This window comes from Fringilla coelebs, assembly GCF_963513975.1.
Source record: "Fringilla coelebs genome assembly, chromosome: Z".
In the NCBI taxonomy this organism is placed as follows: domain Eukaryota; kingdom Metazoa; phylum Chordata; class Aves; order Passeriformes; family Fringillidae; genus Fringilla; species Fringilla coelebs.
Genome location: NC_140031.1, coordinates 2,521,870 through 2,543,564, shown reverse-complemented (window position 1 = coordinate 2,543,564; position 21,695 = coordinate 2,521,870). Strand labels below are relative to the sequence as shown.

At 41.2% G+C, this 21,695-nt stretch overlaps 1 protein-coding gene across 3 annotated transcripts in view; it reads right to left on the bottom strand.

Annotated features, from left to right (window-relative positions):
* Positions 1 to 6,926: 6,926 nt before the first annotated feature.
* The window catches only part of ST8SIA5 (ST8 alpha-N-acetyl-neuraminide alpha-2,8-sialyltransferase 5), a gene marked incomplete at both ends in the record, with an annotated part of 43,670 nt that continues 28,901 nt past the window's right edge, over positions 6,927 to 21,695 (bottom strand). For 2 of the 3 annotated variants that reach the window (XM_084225602.1, XM_084225603.1), the window contains 6 exons: positions 6,927 to 7,389; positions 8,412 to 8,504; positions 11,965 to 12,077; positions 14,344 to 14,488; positions 18,133 to 18,219; positions 20,582 to 20,674. In XM_084225602.1, the coding sequence (XP_084081728.1) occupies positions 6,927 to 7,389; positions 8,412 to 8,504; positions 11,965 to 12,077; positions 14,344 to 14,488; positions 18,133 to 18,219; positions 20,582 to 20,674 (994 nt within the window). The remainder of the gene's footprint in view (positions 7,390 to 8,411; positions 8,505 to 11,964; positions 12,078 to 14,343; positions 14,489 to 18,132; positions 18,220 to 20,581; positions 20,675 to 21,695) is intronic. The other variant, XM_084225604.1, reaches the window with a different exon arrangement.

The window sequence follows — 21,695 nt, the reverse complement described above, 5'->3', positions numbered from 1 at the left end:
AGGAACAATAGAGTGGCAATTGGGAAAATACCCAGTTTCAAAAAATAGATGGTTGTTTCATCTGCTATCATGCATTACCACAAATATTTTTACATCTATGTTTTAATTCTCTGAGAATATTGATGGAAGTGTAAGCTCAAAAGACTGAGGCTGAATAAGACAGACCAGATCCAAAGAAGATGATTTTATATGAAGGATGGAGACAGTAAAGGACAGAGCTGTTAGGAAGGTGTAAGTAGGTAAATCCCAGGGATTGCAGAGGCTTTTCAAAGGCTGTCTGTGCACAGTTTGCTACTTCCAGTAATAAATTACCCTACTGTGTCTAGATATTTTGTAGACAACAGTCCAGAACATATACTGAATATTCAGTGACCAAAATAACAAATTCTCAGTTTGTATGGTTGCATAACTCTAAATATACTTTTATATATATCTATAAATGATGCTATATCATCATATAATTCCACAGTGACATTCTCTAGTTTTGTGAACCAATTTCTACCAATTTCTGAGCTTCCAACTCCCCCTGTTCAGGGACACAAAACAGCAGAAAGTACAAAATCAGCGTAAAGGCACAAAAAGTGGCCCAAAGATTGCCTTTCCCAGAAAACTGTTAAAGTGATTTGTTTATTCAATAGAATTAAATCATCTTTCAAACACAGTGACATAGACCAAAAAAAAAAAACCAAAAAACCAAACCCAAAAACCCCTGATTACTGTTCTAGTTATGGCTTACAGCAATTGATAGGCTTTCTATCACAACCATAGTACAGCTACAGAAACAATAATAAGCCAAATTACAAGGTGTAAGGTCGACAAAATAAAGGTCAGCCAAAGGACACAAGAGATTAACATCATCATAAAACCAACATGACTCTGCATGGATTTCTCCACCCTCACTGCCACTGCCTTACAGAAACAACAAATATGAAACAGCTTTACTTTTGTCATAGCCCAAGCTCCCCTGCAACAAAGACACAAAGTTTTACTCCAGTATTCCCAAAATAAGAATTTGTTTCCCATCAGGTGAAAATCAGGGATATACTCAACAGGCAGCAGTTGCTCAGTACAATTTACATGGGCTCAATGCAGAGGTTTGATCAGGAACCTCATGGTTGACAGCAAGGAGGGCCCAGAAATGAAGCAAAAGTCACCAGATTTTTGTCCTGCCCCAGACAGGGAAGGGATTTTTCTGCCCTCCCTCATCTCTAAGGGGACAGGCTTGAATGCACACCTAAGTGTGTATCACTTGGCCAACACAATGCCAACAAATAGGGATTGATTCTGCCTGTTCCATGCTGATAAGAAGGCAATAACCAGAGTCTGCACAAGCCTACGGAGCACTGGAGGTACTTCAGTGTCTTGGTCCATCAGACAGTTTCAGGTACAACAAACATCTCGAGAACCAGCCAATGCAGTATCTGTTTTTTCTGGCTTAATTTGTCTGTTTTACATGCTAACACATTTTACAGTGATTAGTACAGTCAAAAATGTACATCAGCTTACCCGAAGATCAAACACTGAGAACATCTATGGCTTCTAAATAGAAAGTCAGACACATTGGTAACATATTTACATCTTTCAATCCTTGAAGCACTGAGGCAGATTTGTCTTACTTCAAGCTTCCCACTGTGGCCCAGTCCCTAATTTCTGATGTTTCTTGGATGCTCAGAGCTCTGGGGAGCACGGGAGGTGCTGACAGCCTGGGACACAGGCTCCCTCAACGTAATGCCTCTTGTACATGTGGATTTCCCTTAAGTTTATTTTTAAAAGCACTTGAGTACAATTTCAATTTTGAATAGAATCAGGTTTTTGTTTGTTTGTTTTTGTTTTTTTAATACAATGCAGACAACACAGGATGCCAAGCAGGCTCACCCACATTAGACAGGATGATAACAAGACACAAAAGGATAATAATCTGGGAGGGGTTTTTGGGAGATGCAGGTTATTGGCTTGGCTTACAAGCACTGATGTAAGGCCTGAATTCTCTTTCTGCTGAACCCAAAGGTGAATGTTGTGGTGGCTTCAAAGGCAGTGGGCTGCATCCTGCCTTGAGCACATTCATATCACTGACAAATTCCATACCGGTATTTTAAAGCAAGTAGGAAAAAAATCCCTCTTTTCCTGAGGCCTGTGGTTCACATACATACTGCCAGGTACAGGGGGCTCATGTGTGATTTACACTACCACGATGAAATGCTTTGCATAGATGAGTTTGAAAAGATGAATTGATGAAATCTGGAAGGGAGAGTGACAGTCACAACACTTCTGCTTCCAGAGAAGCTTGTTCTTTACTCACACCATTAAAAACATGGTATTGCTGCTCCACTGTGTCTAAAGCATATTAAAAAGTGTCTCTGACATCTAAAGTGAGGGGGGAAAAGAGGCTGCTCGTCCTGCTCATGATCAAGGCCCATTTCTGGAGCGCATAAAATTTCCACACACTTCCCTGGATTTTGTAAAGGCCCTAAGCATAAATACTGACTTCTTTATTCCTGGAACCTCAGCTCACTCCAGAATTTCCCAGGGAACTTGACCCTTTAGGGATTGCCAGATTTTGCTGTTTCCTTTTTCCTATACTTGCAAAAGCTCCAAGGCTCTCATCACGCTCCAATGCGAGCGAGGCGGGGGAAAAGGCTCATTTCAAAGCGCCTCACGTTCACCACCCAAGCAGACAAGTGGACAAGCAGCCTGGCCTCAGGAGATCAGAAAGGACAGACCCCCAGACCTCCATGTCCCCCCAGACACAGCAGAGATTGCTGCTCGCTGCCAGGCAGGGCTGAGCAGGGGCAGCCCACCCACGCAGCTGCGTCACCACCAGCGCTCCTGCCTCCAAGGCTCGAGCAGCCCTTCCACTGATTCACCAAACACCCACAGAGGGGACTATTCTTGGAGCTGATTTCCTTCCATCCACTACATCTGGCCATCCCCAGTCACCTTTAATTCATCATCAGCCCAGCCTGCAAGAGGGTGGATTTTTCAAGGGCTGGAGGAGCCACCCCTGATTGCTGCAAGCTGGAAAACTTCACCTGTTGTCTCTGCCGTGTTATTCCAGGGCACTGAAGGCTCTGGAGCAGCGTTGTGCTTGCAGTCTCCTACATTCCCTTCACTCTGTCTCTCAAGGAGACCACAGACCTGCTCAGCATGGTGCCTCTCCTCCTTGAGACAGCGGCAGAAGGAGCTGCTGCTGTCATGGCATGGTTCTCCCTTTTGCAATTCATGAGCTGGCTTTGACAACGCTGCTGCAATCACAGGAAATATGCTAAAATATTATAATGGCCCTATCGCCATTGAAGCCATTCTGTCCAACAGCAAAGTTGGATTTCATAAATCAAAAGCAATCAGCTGAACTATTCCAGCTAAATACTTCCTTCCCTTTGATGACAGATTCATAAGCCTCCTCTGTTGACCCGACAATAAAGTCAAAGCAATCCTAGTTATCATTCCCAACTCAACTTGCATTGCCAGTGTGTGCAGTATCAGGAACTTCTTAAGGGATTCTCCTAAATAATGTGAGGGATTGGGGATTAAACCATAACATTTTCTCTCTGCCTGTCTCGGGCTTCATATCCTCAGCAGCAGCAGAGCTGAGATTACAGCTCAAGCTCAGGATGTGGTACCAGACAGCTGACAGCCTTTCTTCACGGACAGATCAGAATTATTGGTGGGGGGGATTTCTCTGGGGCCTGAAGACTTTTCTCTGGGAAAGCACAACATGCTACACACATCCTTTACTTGAGGCATACACACCTGACAGTCACTTCATATCACTCATCTATCCCGTTGTTCAGAGGTTAAGATTGGACATTTGGAGCTTAGACCTCATGGGAGAAGGGAAAACGAAAGCAGCCCCAAACTCAGACAAATGGTTGATGTCAAAAGAATATTTTCTTGTGCTCAGCACACAAAAGAATGATGGCAGAAGCCAAGGAGGGTCCCTCTTTCTGCAAAAGCCCTTCTAAATATGGCCTTTCTGACTAATGCCATAGTTTTGCAATCACTTTTTGAGCAACACCTGAAAAACTAATCAGAAAGTGAACATGTTGCAGCATGTATTTCATCTCAAGGACTATTTTATATACATTTCATTAATTATCTTTCTGGCTTGCGAATCACTCCTTAACTGTACAGCTATGTACACCTTCACAGAAATATCTGGGCCTGTTTCTGCAGTCCCTACACAAATAAAATACCCACCCACCTCAATGGGGGCTCTTTTTAGATAAATGTGGCAAGATTGGGCCTTTGGTGCACATGTGCAAGCAACCTGCACACACTTCTTAAAATCATTAAAAAAATATAGTAGCTATAGATTTATAAGCAATCAAAATCTAGACACAGTAAAACACTGCACTTATTACAGTGAATTTACATTGCTCATTTATATGAAGCAAACAATGGAAAGGAAATGTCTGTGACCCTGTATTTACAGATTAACTGTAAATGCAGTTTTGCTTATCCTTTTGTCTGTCCAAAACGATTTCTTGTAACTAAAAAGAGGGATTTGCACTATTTCTATCAACACATGGATGCTTCTCAAGTGCTTTCCCATCTTTTTTGAAGTGCTTTTTGCAACGTATCAGACTCCTTTCAGTTGATTTTGTTCACTTCCATCACCACAGTAAAGAAATATCTCTTACTAAAGAAGGTAACCTTAGCAGAGCAGCAGCAGCAAAGCAAACCTGAAGCCACTACTAGTCCCAAACTCAGGCAGAATAAGGAGTAAGGGCTCTAAGTACCAGCTTCAGTGTCATTACTGTTATCATAAAACTTAATGCACAGCGAGACGGCCAACCTGCAGTGTCACATTGCTCTCTAAATAGCACTTTCATCACAGCACTTCATTGTCAAAGCCCTTTGCACACAAACTTACAGAACACAGCAAAGACAAAGATCTCTTTTGCATATTGAGTCAAGGAAACCGTTTCACCTGCGGGTTGATGGGGGTGCTGCCTATTTCACAGGTATTTCACAGGACGATACGAGGGGGTGCTCAGGAACACACAGTGTAACTCTAAGACCTAAAACACATCACCACAAATAACACATTAAGCTTAAGCACTGGTCCTTCCCCTGCCCCTGGCTGGTGTTTCCCAGGTGAGTTCTGACACCTTCATCAAGGATGGTTTGCTGCTAAGGCAATCAAACCTCAGGATTGTAGTGTAAATAAAATGCACTCACATACCATCCAGGTCGCTGCTGGCCAGCAGGGACTTCTGAAATGGTGACCAACATGCTTTCACTTTCTTTGCGATCATTTTATCTGTAGTGTGAGCAACTTGCATAGCTCTCAGCACAGCACAGAGGCTTTTAAAAGAAGCTTTGTGCATTCTTGCATTACAAAGTCAAAATCCAAGTCCATATTTGGATTTAAACCCTCTCCCTGCCATCCCCCTGCAAAAAAAAAAATATCCCTCATACAGAACTTTAAACTTAAAATCCTTGATCCAAGATCTTGTAATCTACATAAGACAAGACAAGGCAACAGCCCTCGTGCTTCAGACTAAGAACTTAGACAGGGAAACTCAGCTCATTTAACTATGCCAGTACAGCTGGAACAGCAGACCTCACCTCCTGTGTATGCAGTCATACCAGTATGAAGGGGCATATACCAGCAGCCTACTACAACAAAATAAACGCCAGCAACTGCTGGCATCTTTTCTGCTCCAGGATTTTGTCAACTGTAGCAGGTGAAAAATTAGGCCTGGCATACCTGACAGAGCTACACTGATGACATTTAAAGAATACACCACCAGCCCTTTTACTATCGTAATAACATACTCAATATACAAAAACGCCACATTAAGACATTTGACATCTCAAGATGCATAATTTTAAAATAAGCTTCATAATCTAAGCCACAAAATAACTTCTCTGAATTTTAGCTTCATTTCCTGGCATTAGCATATTACAGATACCTGAAAGTGTCAACTCAACCTGCACAACAGTGAATCAACATTCAGATACTTTTACAAAGTCTTTAATACAAATCAACGAGGAATTTTTTTTTTCTATCTTATGCTGAACCAAAAAAATCAGCTTGTAAAATATAACTGTGTAATCCCCTTGCTCTTCATCTCAAGAAAACCTTGTGAAGGAGCTTGTTTCTTCAGCAAGGACTCCAATGTGATGCTGAGATGGTGGCTGTGGGAGGAAGTGCACACATTGCCATGTGTTAGCTAGAAGGAAAGCATCACAGACACGGAGAAAGGAAGCACAGTCAGCAGAGGAGAACAGAAATGCAAGGAGGCGCAAGAAGGAAGAAGAAACAATCTCTAAAACAATATCACAACATGATTCACACAGTTACCTGTTGCTGTGAATGGGAGTTCAACATTCTGTTCTATCCTGGTTGAAAAAAATTCATAAAGTGATTTTGTTTATTCCTAACACATCTATCTGCTATTTTTGATCAACACTTTGTGACATTACAGAACAAAGATTTTAAGTTATATATCCCCATTAAGCTATAATGCTAAAGAGTATTTTCAAAAATCTAAAGGCCAGAGAACAGAGTGTTCAATAACATCTGGCAATACCCCAAGGTACTCGATTCAGAAACATCTGTAAAGTCATATAATCTATGCTAAAATCCTCCACCTCTGTTTTTCCTCAAAGGTTTGGTGCTTTTCTCCTTAGTGAAATGACAAATATATTAATGTGCTCTATTTATCCCTAAATGTATTGTAAATGTGCTTCTTATCTGACTTGCTTTCCAGGACACCGTGTACCCTGGGGCACAGGAGTTTTGCTTCTCCTGCACTGTTTCGGACCCAACTCTGGTAGCCGGAATGATGCTGGTGTCCTAGATCTTATGGGATGCAACGCCTTGAGGAAATTTATATCAAACAATTATTGCATAATCTCGGGGTGTAACAAAACCTCCCACACCTCATGCAGGCCATCGAGCTCTCGCAGCATCCCTGTCAGCTGCAGGTCCCCGTGTGGACCCGCAGGATCCCCTTGCTGTGCATGTGCAGGAAGTTGAATATCTCCGAGGGCATCGCGTGGAAGCCGGGGCGAGGCTTCACGTTGTCGTAGTAGTGGTGAGTTATAAAAATCCCTGAGGGGTTCATGGGGAAGGCCCAGAAGCCGAAGAGGTGCACCTCCTCGCAGAGCTCCAGGGCCGCAGTCACCAGGATCAGCCCGGTGCTGACCCGCTTGGCCCGCACGCCCTGGCCGAGCCAGTAGCGCGAGACGTTGATGAGATACTGGGGGTGGAAGTAGTAAACCGCCTGCTGGGACTCGAAGTCGTCCAGCACGTACTTGACGCGGATGGACACGTCCGTGTTGCGCGTGTTGTAGAAGGCCGGCAGCAGCACGGAGGCGTTCTCGTACACCTGGAGCACGTCGTAGAAGGGCTTCCTCCACTTCTCCAGCTTGTGGAATCTGCGGGGGAGAGGGTGTCAGTGACGGCCGGCGCGTTCCCAGCAAGAAACATACCCAACGGGCTTTCACTGGAATATTTTTGGATATTGGACAGGATGCTTCCCGTTGACAGCTTCCCGTTATCAACAGGAATGTGCTTAGATTTGTAGCTACGGCATCAGCGTGAAAAGTAGGGTAGAAATTACATACCTCTAAAAACTATTAATAATATAACTTTTTCTAAAATTTGTTTTTAAAAATAAAATTTTAAAAAATATTCATAATAACTCCTTAATAACTTTGTGGCCATTTCTGATCTTGTCTCGCTTCTCATGGTATCATAGGAAGTTCTTAATTTTTCCAAGTTATGTGGTGCGTACCATGCAGTGCAGGGCTGTATTAAAAAAGTGGCCAACACCAAAGCTAGCAAGTGCTTAAAATGTCAAATTGTCACAGTTCTAAGAGAAATACAAAGTCAAACTTTGACTTGAGAAAAGAAACGCATCCTCCCATTGAGAAAGGAAAGCAGTATGAGCCTCATGGTCCCAAAAATGTCACATGGTAGCATTAGGACTTTAACAAATTTGAAATGAAAATCACCTAGTCAATCCTGTCTATGGTAAAGTTTCACTGACATTTCTTTAAAACCTGCGACAATGTGTGCTACTCTATTTACTTGATGATAATTTTCCAAAATTAATGACTGATTCTGTGACTTCAGCATTTCGGGTGGGATCCAGTTTCTTTCACCCTGGATGTTTCTGTGTTTGACTGGAACTTGCAAGCAGAGCAGGGGAAGGATGGCTCTGTTGTTTTAATTTAATTTTAGCTCATTGCCTTCCCATTTTCTATCATCAAAGTGCAGGTTTAAGTGTTTAACACATTTCTACAACTTCCTATTTATTCAATTCAGAATGAAATGTATGATTCACAGTGATGGCATAAAGTAGGATTTGGGAAAAAATTCTGTGTAACAGAATTAAGTCGAAGGTAGATTTGGGAAATCAAGAGAAATTAAAATACAAAAAAAACCCAGAAATAACCTCTCAGTGATTATACTGGGATTGACAGTCACAACATCTGTCTTCACCCCAACGTCCATGAAGTATTTCTCAGATATAGGAGGCAAATTGCATCTGTAAAAAAGAGAAATTAGTAAGAAACTTTAAAAATTTCTTTCACCTTTTCTGGACTAATAAATAAAATTTATTTAAGCATTTCTGCCAAGCAACAAATCTAGAAACAGAATGAGAATTTAAAATTTTATCAAGACATGTTGGTGCCCCAACTGTGCAATAATCTAACAAGTTCTTGAGGGCTGTGTGAAATCCTCTCTTGTTCGCTCACCTGAGGGATGACCCCTCTTTGCCAATGCTCATTTTGCCTTCTTAACAGCAACTTACTATTTACTCTGGCAGTTTAGGATGCAAAATGGATTGAAGCTCCAAGGCCAATCAGCCTATAAAATCAAAGGCTTGCTGAGCAGTAGCTGAGATGTATTCAATAATTAATAAACTGTATCTAAAACACTGCCTTTAAGATGTGTTTACACCCAGGAGAATTTAGGGAAAATGTTCCACAAGAGAGAAATCAATCCAGACCTAATTAATCCCAAACTATCTGCTTCACTTCCTTTTCCATTTATAAACATCTCCCAACATGGTGTAATAGCAGCAATTCTGACTCTACAAGTTCACCACAGGACATCAAAGTTATTGGAAGCAAATTTGTGAGCTTTGCAAGCCTTGACTTTGCCCAGCCTCCATTCACCTTGGCCTTGTCCTAGATACATCATCTCACAAAATTTAGAGCATCTCCCAAGAGATGGTGAAGTTACTGAAATGCACACTCACAAGTTATCACGCTGCCTTTCCTTCCAAAGGAAATCCAGCTGAAAAAAAAAACTTCAGCATGTGTTTTCAGGGATAAAATGTGTGGTCTGGCAACTGGTTTTACACTCAGTTTAAGCTGGAGTTAGGCACTGAGTGACACTTTGAAAGCTTTTTGAAGTGACCTGCAAGCCTCAATTAAAACCATCACTGTTAAGACCCCCACATCTCAAAAATACTGCTGTGCCTAATTCTCAAAGTTGTCCTTATTTCTGAAAAACAGGGCTTAGCAAAAACTGTGGTGGTCTTTAGGGCAAGAGGTGTTTACTGTTTTCACAATACCACAGTTCAGCTAACAGGATAATTTCTCAGTCAAAGAGAGAGGACAGCTTGGGGAGCAGAAGAATGCACAAAATGCATCCTAAGTCCTCCTAACACTCAAAAGGTTCACATCCACCTTACAGATAGTCCATCTTTATCTGGCCAGAGAATTGTTTTTGGCTGTCCTTGTCATAGACAATGCCATTTCTAGGACTTCCTCCTGCTGGGTCATGCCACTCAAGTGTTTGTGCACCCCCAGTACCACTTAGCACTGGGCACTGTGCTGATTAGATGATATTTGAGAAGGGTTTTCAAGTATTCAGCTTCAATGTTTCTGAACAGGAAATTCACACCAGGATTGGGAGTGACTGAATTTTTTGAAGGTGAAAATGTCTTATAAAAATGGTCCCATCTGCGCAAACTGTACTTTTGTCACAAGACTCCAAAAACTCATCCCCACCAAGACAGCAGTCACCATCTCTAAATTCACCCGGTGTTTCACCACAGAGCTCTGCTCTGGCCAGTAGATGGAGACAGACAATAACTACTGGTAAATGCAACCCTGGTGAGTATTTTATATATTCTATTGTACTACAACTAATTGCTTTCAGAATTTACTTCACAGAACAATCCTGGCTGCATGCTGCTGGCCACAAGAAAAGATTTCCCCAAGTGTCCTGAAGGTATAGCTGAATGTAATCAGGGCTCCATAAACAGCTTGTGAAATGTTTTATATCATTTCACTGGTGGTCAAGATTATGATTCCTGATAGTTTGGTGAACTGGAAAGCAGGTGTATTCAGACCTGATCTTGTACACAAGCTTTACTTTAAAACTGACCTTGAGTTTTAAAACATTGGCACATCTTTCTGCATAATCCACATTTTGGAGATGGTGTACCAGGGGTTTCTTTGGCACTGATATATTTATTCATATTCCAGTTCTGACTAAACCTCATTTAATTGTTACAGTTACCAAGCAGAACCCAATTTCTAAGTTCTGTAATAATCTTCTCTTTTTTTCACTGGTTTTGGTACTGTGCAAGGAAGGGTAGCAGTGGTAAAACAGGACCTCTACTAAAAGTCCTTAAACAGAAATGAGATTTGCCAGACACATTTCAGCTTCTACTTAAAAGCTTGCCATCTCCATGTGTCCCATGGGCTGCTCCTTTCATCCATACTTATGGTTGTGATCCAACACAACAGCAGAGTATCTACAGTAATTATTTAATGCATATGGAATGGACTAGGCTTTTAAGAAAGAAGTTATGTGAAGCCTGGACTTTCTCACAGACTCTTTTTCTCATTGAAACCAAAGATAATAGTTTTCTGTAAAGCTGGAATAGGAGGCAGACACAGGGGTCTGAAAATAATGAATCCTGAATGTAAAATTTTCTCATATGATGCCAAATTAAATTAAGACTGCACTGAACCAAAATCTGATCTTATTTTTGCTGGTGTGAAGTCAAAGAAATTAATTGTTTTATGCATGGTTATTCTAAACTGACAACAACATACCCAAGATCAGAAAATAGGCCAACTGAAATAAAGAGATTTTTCCTTTCTGGAGAACAAGTCATGAATCTGTGAGCTAGCGGTCATATGCCATGACCCAGGCAAAGAGCTTAACAGGATTTAGAGAGGGATTAGTCATGCATATGAATAACAAAAAAAAAAAATCTTTCTCATATATATTAAGGATTATAAAACTGCTGCTAGACTCTCTTATCCAGGGACACTCATAGTGGGACATCCCAGTTTATGCAAAACCTGGGTAATTCCACATATAGTGAGGAGCAGTGAAGACACTTAACCTTTAAAGTAATTCTGGTGACTCTGGAAGCCCTGGATTGATTATTGGTTACAGTAAATCCTGTTATTGAGCACCTGAGCTCTGCACCAGTCCAGAAACACACCTCTGAGGCACATCAGCTGTGGGCTATTAACATCTGACCAAGCTGCTTGTCACTCAATAGAGGCTGTGCCCCTGGCTCAGATCTGCCCCAGAAAATAATGCCCAGGTTCATAGGACACTGCTTATAGGGTAATATCCATAGAAGGATAAATCCACAACCTCAGTGGCAGGGGATATCCTGAAAGAGAGCATCAGACTTTGCCAATAAGTCAGTGACTAACCCCATGGAGTTTGGGAGAAGTAATTCCTCAAAGCTTAATTTTTTAAAAAATATTATAAAGTAAGATGTTTTGGTGGTGGGTTTTTTTATTGTTGTTGTTTTATTTTGTTTGTTTGTTTGCTTTTTTGTTCTTGCTTTGCGTTTTGGTTTTTTTTTTTGAAACACAGCTTTCTGTGCAAGAAGCAGGCTTGACGCAGCCAATTTAGCAAATATCATGTTTCCATGCGAGAGAGAAAAGAGAGAACAGCTTCACAACGTTCCATTTGTCATTGGAAAGGGCAAAGAAAAAGGAAAATGGAGCCGTGGTGGTTACCGGAACACGAAGTCTGCGCTGTCGATCTCCCGGCCACATCTGCTGTTCTTCAGAATTCCCCCGTTCCCAACCACTGCACACCTCTTGAACTGGGAGCGGTGGTACGGCATGTCCTGCAACAGCACGGCAAGGAAACAGTTAAAGACCCCAAATCACGGAGAAAACAAGCCCCTTTTTCACCTCTTCCTTTTGTTTTCCTCTGCAGCTGCACCTTGGTGCATTAACCACAGGATGCTGACGCTGGTTCTGGGGTGCAATATTCCCTCTACACAAAGTGATGGGGTATTTTGATGTGCAATTAGAGATGGCACAGGCAACAAACCCAAATGGGAAAAAAAAACCCAAAAACAATAACCTGTTCTTTTTCCCCAGGTTCAACGACAGAAGGAGTAATTTTAGACATTTGCTTTCCCCTTTGATTTCCACGTGAGGGCACACACCATGAATTAGTGTAGCTCAGGCACTGTTTTCTGAGCTGCCTGCAAACTGCTGGCTCCTGAGGCTCTGGTGTCCTGCTTTTGGGAAGTCTGCACACAGAGCTCCAGGGCAGCCAGTAAAGCCCAAGAAGTCTGTCAGACAGCACGTCGCAGAAGGCAGCCCAAATTTTACTGCTTACCAACTCTAATTGTGCTAATAGTATTAATGATTATTAATTAGCATTTGCACTACCAGCCCTGCCTTTGGTCAGGCAGCTTTATGGACTTGTGGATGATGCATCCTCCTGCAATCTTTGGGAAAAATCCTCCCTTCACACACAGGGATGCAGCTGCTGCTGAAGCCAGAGAGTGAAAAATCACATCCTGAGAACAAACTGGGCTGTTAGGGTGAGAGGGCTGTGACGAAGAACTGAGCCATGCTACACCTTATGAATATGTAGGGATGTGCTTATGTAAGCATGAGAGTGCTCGTTTTTGGTACATACATATTTTATCAATAATCTCACGCTGCAAACTACAGAGGGATGCAAGAGTGGCTTGACATTTCTGGGTGATTATTCCCAGGATCTTTCCACGGCATCCATAAGCCATGAGGCAAAAAGGGCATGCAATTACACCTGTCTGAGAAAAGCAGCAGCTGTCTGACAGGGAGGAAATATGGAGCTGCCTGTGCTTTATGCAGTGATTTCCTAACACACAGTCCCTTGGCAGCCCTGGAAGGAAAATCAGAAGCCAGGTGTGCATGCATAGCACAAGGCTCTTGCCCTACAGCATTGCTTCTGTGTTTCAGCCTTATATTTCCTACATGTGCCAGGCTGTAGCCGTGGTCCCATGCAGAGGGTGGCTCTGGTCACTGCCCAGTGGCTCCCAAGGACATTTTGGCATGCAATGATGCCTTCACAGCATCCTGACCATACCTGGACAAACAGCACAGCTAGGAAGAACCTAGCAGATCTCAGGTGTTCAGGCTTAGATGCACTCGTCTGCCTAATCAGGCAGGGTTTGGAGGATAACAGTCCTGGATTTAGATGTACCCATTCTTTGCACGTCTCCAGATGCCAAAGTGCTTTCCTGGATCCCAGCCTTTTCCCTGCTTCTGCCCCTGCTCCCCATGTGCACACTCAGATAACACCACTTCCCTTCCTCTCAGCAGTGCTCAGAAAGCCAAAGGATTAGAAGTGCTTGGACCCTGAAGGACAGGTTGAATGGCACAAATTGTCAGTACTTAACCTGAATATAGGTCTGACTTTTCAAAAGGGATCAATTTCAGCCACCCCCTCCAAGTATGCTGCTGTAAATTGAAGGGGTGTGCCTCGTGACAAATCTGCAGCCACATCAGCCCATTCATGCTCATCAGTCACTATGTGCAGAGGGAATTGCCCACTGATTATAACCTTGAATACCCCTGGAGGTCAAGCATTATTTGCTGGAAAGGCTTTGAATAATCATTATGATGAATACGTTTAAAAATTATGAAGCCCGTTCACTGATAATCTGCAAACAGAAATAAGTATAAAAATAGTCATTGTGAATATTAATTATAAAACAATCATGCCAAAAAGAAAATCAGGCCTACCCTCAAATGTTGGCTTTACTATATGTGAATATTATACTTTGAAAGAGTTCTGATAAATCAGTGTCTCTTTTATTTAGCTTTCTTATTTCATTATCCACTTTGCTCCTAAGTTGGCAACATTCTGCTGGAAATTACGTACATATGATACATATGTGTGTATATATATATATGGATGGATGTGTATGTATATGTTTTTCAGATGACGCCAGAAAACAGAATAATCACCTAAAATATTGTATCAAAAATAAAGATTTTCAAAATATAAGCAGTGAATTTTGTAGAAATGTCAAACAAGTGCTAAATGCTTGGCCATAGAATAGTCCCTTATGCAGCAGTGAAACTGTTCTTGAAAATGGGCAGAGGCACCTTTGGAAACATTTTGAAGATTTCTTGGTTGATATGAAAGATTCCACTCGTGTCCACTTCATATTTCAGTTTAGTTCCCAAGGGAGTGTTTTTCTGCGTGGTGAACAGAAAGGATGGGGCATTGCAACACCTTGACAGAGTAGACCTGTGAAATGAAAAGGAAATAAGATCAAGTAGCTGATGGCATGACACAGGATTTGCAATTGTTGTTACTCCTAACAAGGTATTTTTCACCAAAAAAATTTTTTTTAGCTCTTGGATGGGTAAAATGGTGGTTTGCTGGATTTTCCTTCAGAAAATTCAGATGCAGTGAAATTTTCTTTGGCTGAGAAAACTGTGGCAAAACAAAAAGAAAAGAGTAAATTCTTGTCTCTTCTAGGCTTTGGGGAGTTTATGTGCAAATTCTTCCCTGCTCTAGCCCTCAAAGATGAGCTTTGCCTCCCATATCCTGGCAAAACCACATGAGTGAATTATTCCCTCTCTACTTTAGAGATCTGCAACCTTTTATGAATTACATACTCATCACTGGGCAGGAAATGTAGGGGTTCAAGAGTCCCTCTGGAGATGTGGAAATGTGGCAGGGCAGTATTTAAACACAGCAGCACCCAAAGACACTGCCCCACTTGACAGACTGCTTTGACTACAACAAAAAACCCTCAAAGATCTTAGTTTTGCCCTTGGCCTTGCACACGTGTGCATCAGGAAGGTGATGTGGCCCCGAGAGATTGGTGCCAGGCAAACTGGTCATGCCTCAACTCCAGAATCTCAGACTAATGGCCAAAAATTTTTTTTGCCTAAAATCCCAAACATGGGATTCAGAATAAGAGAGCAAAAACCATTTAGCTCTGGTCCCTTTGCTGTGTTTCACATTGTAGAAACCCAAAACACAGAAAATATTTCTCTGTCTACCCTAAAGTATCCTAACCCCCAAGGGAGCACAAATTTTAACCCTCACTCATAGGAAAAGTTTCCTGGACTTCAAAATAGATTAAAATCCACGAAAGTGTAAAATATATTATAGAAAGTAGCGTATCATTTAGTAAAAAATTTAAGTTTTGAAATTTTTAGTATGTTGGAGATGGAAGAAAATAAAAACACAAAGTGTCATCCTAAGTTTCTCCTTCCTTATTCTTCATAAGTTTAAGTAACATTTTGTAATTAGACAAAAAAAATCCACATTTCAAACTTTTTAGAATCAGTTATTAAGTTAAAATAAAAAATAATCTGTCAATTCTTAATTAATATTTAATCTTAAAAAAACTTGTAACAAAAGATTGTTAAGATTTCTGCCTTCTAATGAAAATCAGTCAGACTCACATTAATGAAACTTTTTACTACTTTTTTTACTAATAAAAAAAAAATAAATAAACACTTAAATCCAAACATAAGCTACTATCTCAAACACTGTCAATCCAAACCGCCCCCCCAAAAAAACAACCTTTGTGAATAAGATTCCCACTCCCACATCCCATCCTGCCCTGGATGCTTTTCTTCTTTTACTGGCAGCACTGGAAGCCCTGGCCTCTGCTCACCCTTATTCCAGAGATGGTTTATTTACCAGTCAATGTGTTTGATACCTTTAGTGAAAAATACATGTCATGGCAAATGTACAAGCATGAAGGCAAAGCCAGACGGCTCTCAAATAGCCCAGATTAAATGCCTTGCCTCTGGGGTGTGTGGCCTCATATTCTAAGTTGGAAGAATAAGCCTGTCTTCTTTATGGGCTTTATTACAAGCACCAGAAACCAAATAGAGAATTATGCAAACATTTCAGGGATGTCCAATTACTCTCATATTCTTGACTCATGCAGGATGGCACAAAATGACCGTCAAATCAAGGCAGCAAATGAGACTGAACAAGTCAATGAATAATGTCTAACAGCAAAAATAATTACAGACAAATTCAAGGAATTGTTATAGCTGGGATATGAGAAAAACCTCTTCATTGGATGCTCCTTAAGGAATTGAAAGAGATGCTTTTCCCTGATGTCCAGCTGGTTTCCCAGAGGCACAGTCCTTTCTGTGAATGCCTGATATCTGATGGAAGAAGATTCTCAAGGAAACTGTTTTCCTTAGTCTCTACATACAAACTTTATTGTGATTTTTGCCCTTCATCCCTCTCTGCTGCCCAAGTAGCTGCCATTTAAATCTGATGGATTCTCCCCATCTCACATGATGGGACTGGACTGACAAAGCTCAAAATCCCACAGCTTGGAGGGTTACACATTTCATCCTCCTCCTAAACAGCCTCCAGACTCAGAGACCTTGGTTTGCTTTTAAGGGCCAGCAGCTTCCCCCCAGACACACTGATGTCTCTGCCCCACTGAACACAGATGAAACAGGTTTTAGACATTTTTTTTTCTTTTTAATTACAAGCACTGCTGTTGTCCTGAAACCAGCTGACAGAGATTATGTTTGCACCTGGGAGCCAGTGGGGCTTCCTGGAGCAGTGATGTGTCAGTCAGGCAGGTAGAAGCAGTGACAGAAGTCTTTCATCTCTTTTTTTCTCTCAGTGCACAGGGTGGAGAGAGGTTCTTTGTTTAATCTGCTGGTGTTGGTGGCCTGGGATAGATTGATGGTCCTCCTGGTGGTCTTTGGAAACTCCTTTCTCATTGCTCCTACCTCTGCTCTGGCCTCCAGACCTCAAAGGGCTCCTTTCCATACCTCAAAGTGCTGCTTTCTCCCTGGGCACAATCATTACTCCTCTCACTCCAGCTGCTTTCAAAATAATGAGCTGTAGTCCTGAATGACTCTCCTCTTTAAAACGGGCTCTGATAATTGCCTACCAAGTAATTTCCAGGAAAAAATACAGGGGAGGAAAAAAAAACCCAAACAAAAACCAAACACCTAAAAAAACTTAGGTGTGGAGATCACGTTGGAGAAACTGTTATGAGTCTGAGGCTAACAATGTTATTTTTAAATATGTCAATGACTAACTCAGCACATGCATTCTCACACTCTCTCATTAACTCCTGACAGCTATTTCCTGGAATCATGCAAGAGAATTTGGGATAAAGCTGGAGGCCTTATTACAAACAACATCTCTGAATTGTACCAGTGACTTGCAGACTTCAGTCTACAGCACTTACCTTGAAATAGTTTGTTTTCTCAAAACCTACTCAAATATGGCACTGGAATATATCAATATATAGCATTCAAAAACTGGTTTGGCTTCATTCTGCTGTTGCCTTCACAAGGCCAGTTTCAAAAGTTGTATCTTGACAGGATCATGAAGCAGAGAAGTTACATGAAGAAAGACAGAACACTACAGAAATTAACTGAGTTCTCTGAAGACCAGAAAAAATATGTAGATAATACATGAGTAAAAGCTGAGAAGCCATTAAAAAAAAAACAGTCAAAAACCAGAGAAAATCATAACCAAGGTCTGACAGTACCTAAAACACCCAGAAAAATCAAGTTTGAGTATTTTGTAGGTCAAATTTGCAGTATGACCAGTGATATTACCATTTCAAGCCAGAGAGTTAGGCTGACATGTTGGGTGCAGCCATTAAATCTCATCTCCATCCCCACTGCTGCCCAAGTAACACCTGGAAGTCTTTCCCAAATTCCTTGCCTTTCCTGGAAGACTGTTCCACGTGCCAGAAATCTTGTTGTTGAATTGTTTTTTTTTTAAAGTAGGGGGGAAAGTCCACATTTATTCAAAAGGATGGTATTCCAAATGTTGTCATGCTTACTCTTGCTATCCATGTGAAATATTGATCTCTGCAAGAAGCTAAACTCAAACTAAAGTAAATTTTACTCAGTCTCATTAATGTGAGACATTCTTACTTGAATAAATTGGCTTCTGTGACATTCATCTCCCATTTGCACATCTGTAGGCTCTTCCATCTGTCAAACAATTCAGTTTGTTTCACCCTAAAAATACATATTAAAAAAAAAATTAAGTTTATTACAAGGGCCTAATTTCCTAAAACAGCTGCAGATAGAATACCATGCAAATTGATGGGACAAATTATCCAGTCTAGACAGGACAAAATTTATATTTTTTCTTCCTTTTTCTGCTCAGACATAGCCACTCCAAGCCCCGTGCATGCAAGTATTGATGTTTGGGACTGATTTCTTCTCTCTGATAGGCTTTCTCTGTTTTTTCAGGATAAAAAAATGCAATATTGAGCAAGAAGCAGCTAGTCTACCAAAATCTGCTGGGAAGCAAATCAAATGGGTCTCGACCAGCTGGGTTTTGGGGAAAAGGTGCACCTAGCAGAAGGGCCCAGGAGGAGGGTATTGAAAAAGGGGATTAATTTGGCCAACTAAGGCTGCATTGGTGAAGTTAAGTTAATCTGCGAGATCCTACAACACAACACTGTAGGTAAATTTATTTTCTGAACAATTTATAAGGTCATGTGTAGGGATAAGAGTCCGTGATGGTAAGAGGAAATGAAAAGCTCTTTACAAGAGGATCTCTACCTCCTCCTCTAATCAATATACCTGTAGTCACATTTAAAAAAAAAAAAAAAACCTCCTTTTTCAACTAGGCTGATACAGGATGACTCATTTTTTGATGATATCACCAATTCCAAGAACTTCCCCACTGAAGTTCGCACATATTCTGGTGCGTTTGGACAACAGAGATAATGAAGGCTTTGCAAATATCTAGAGGTAGGAAGCAACTGTATAATCTGGCTAAGAAATTTGGAAGCCTGTGATTTCTGCTAGATTGATAGGTCTTAATGAGTTCTTTTCAGGCTTGAGGGCTTTTAATGTTTGAATAAAGCATAGACTTTTAAGATAATTATATATTTAATGTGAGTAGAACCGAGCATTTCCCAGGCTGAGGAAGTTGCAGGAAGGAATTAGGTCATATTGTACTTTCTGTAGCCCACCAGAGCACATTAACTTGGAAATCTTCCATTACCATAAGGGCTGACTTGGGAAACATAGCACATTTGAATCAAGAACATCAGGAGAGACCAGCAGAGTAAAAGAGCTTAACGTCATCTACTGTAGAATTCAGGGTAGCTCGTTTCTAGCTGAGCAGGACTCCACTACCTCCCTTGGGCCACGGGGTAAGATAAAGAAAAATGAGGAATTCTCCGTGCATGCAAAAAGAAAAAAAGCAAATCAGAGCTCCTGATCTTCAGCAGAGCACTGGAGAAGTGTGACATTCTCACCCCTCCTATTTATTTTTAAGCGCTGCGAGTCAGCAAGCCGTGCAAAGTGTGTTACTCGTGTACCCTTCATCCAGTGCAGGAGGCAAGGACATAACCTACATTTTGCTGTGCACAGAGTCAGTCAAGAAGGCATGCTCAGATTCCTGCAGACCTGGAGCAACAAACTGCATTTTCTGTAGCCCCGGCTGCTTAAAGTTATGCACGTGTGTAGCTACACTTTGAACTGACATTCCCTGTGTGCTTTGCAGACTCTCTAACCTTACTGGATTTAGATGTGGTGAGGGATTAGCATAATCTAAGCACCTGAACTCAGTGAAAATGCAAAAAGGCAACACTAAAATCACCCAGCTGTGCACTGTCCTACTGGCAAAATCACTTTTTTCACCCAGTTCCTTCGCCGTGGCTTCATAAAAACATCTCATTCAACTCATTGGTTTCCTGATATACTTATTGGACCACAAAACACAATTTAGAGATGTTTTATTGTTTCCCAGAATCACATTTTCTTGCCTTTTCAATGAGGAGTTTTGAGTTGTGAAACTCTCTGCTGTTTGAAGAGGTCAAAAATACAAATGGGCTCAGAAAATAACTAAACAAATTAATAGAAAGGTCTGTTTTCCACTCTGATTACTCCACTCTGGACTCTTTCTGCCAGTCCACAGGTCCCCATGCCAGTATTTATTATCAGGAAGGGCTGAACATTTTCTTCCTTTCTCAGCCTTCACTAGTGGCCACTGTCAATGAAAGAACCTTAAGCTAGACACTTGCATGAGTCAGTCTGGCTGTTCTTACCCTTCAATTACTGGAAATATGATATTACAAACACTGTATTGAATTCTCAACAATAATTGTGGGCCTGATCAAAATGCCTCAATGTATGGGAAAAGCTTCCATGTTCTGTAAGTGGAAGTCAGATCAAATTGAAACACTGCTTGTCCAGGTAAGTGAAGGCTAGAGATCCCTCCTGAGATCCCTGCTGATGTCACCTCTTGAGCCTTCTGGCAGTGTAATTGTAAGATACCATTCCATCCTGCCTCAGAAGTAACACTTTCAGCAATGCTTTTATTGCTCAGTACTTCCACTTTTCACATTTAGCTCATACTTACATAGACAAGACCTTCACCTCAATGATGTCCTGCCTTAATTCCAGGCATTTTGTAGAGTTGTATTCCAAAGGCCCCTCATAAAACTCAAAATACCTAAGGAAGGACAAGAAAAGATATCATAAATAAGGTTTAAGCTAGAATAATTGTCTTGCACATCAACAGAATTTTGCTGAAATTTGTCATTTATGATTTTTTCCTAACTTGAGGCTGCACTGCCTGGTCCATAAGCAGCTTGTTCCTTCATACAGGAAAGCACAAATGTCCCTGCTGATCCTAGAACAGTCTCCCATGCCCAGTTTGTCCATTCCTACAGAAGGTCCTCTATCTTGAAGCAACAACAAGGACCAGCTACCTTTTCCAGCAGTCAGCATTCGGAAGCTGGAACTGAAAGTCAGGGCAGAAGCACTGATCATTTAAGGGACACTGTTCCCATCTTTTGGGTGCCTGACTGAGATGGGTTGGAAAAAACAGTACCATAAAAGTGCTAGAGGTTGTATTCCATCTGTGGAAACTATTCCATAACTCCTGAGCAACTGAGCTTTTTTCACTGGAATTTACGATTTTGGTCTGTTTAGAAAGAGGTATTATATTCTGGGGAAAAAAATTGAGAACAAAAGGATCTAAATGCTCAGACACAGCACAAATAAGAGTGATATTCTTGATTAAAATATAACCAGAAATATTTACTTTATTGGCCAATTTCTTTACCTTAGTCACTGGGCTGAAGGGGAAGAAAACTACAATGGTAGCTACTCATGCTTAGGGAAAAGAAAAAGCCGAGGCTGACAAGTAAACTCAATGAGTCTGCATTGAAATGACAAACAAGATTTTGGTTTGAAACCAAGCTCTGCATTAGTTTCATTCCTAATCATTGGAAGTCTGCATTAAAACCTAATTCCTAAGACCCGCACATACCAATAAAACCCTTGAGAGGACAATGAAAAACTGAGAGAAGGTGACCTGGAGGAATAGATATTATGAACAAGACTAGAGAAAGCTCTTTTGATGGACCCTTTAAAATCCTGGAATTCATGAGGTTATAACTCCAAGAAATCAATTTTTTAATCTTCAATGAGAAATATAAAGAAAAGATTTGTGGAAAAGCTTCATTCAA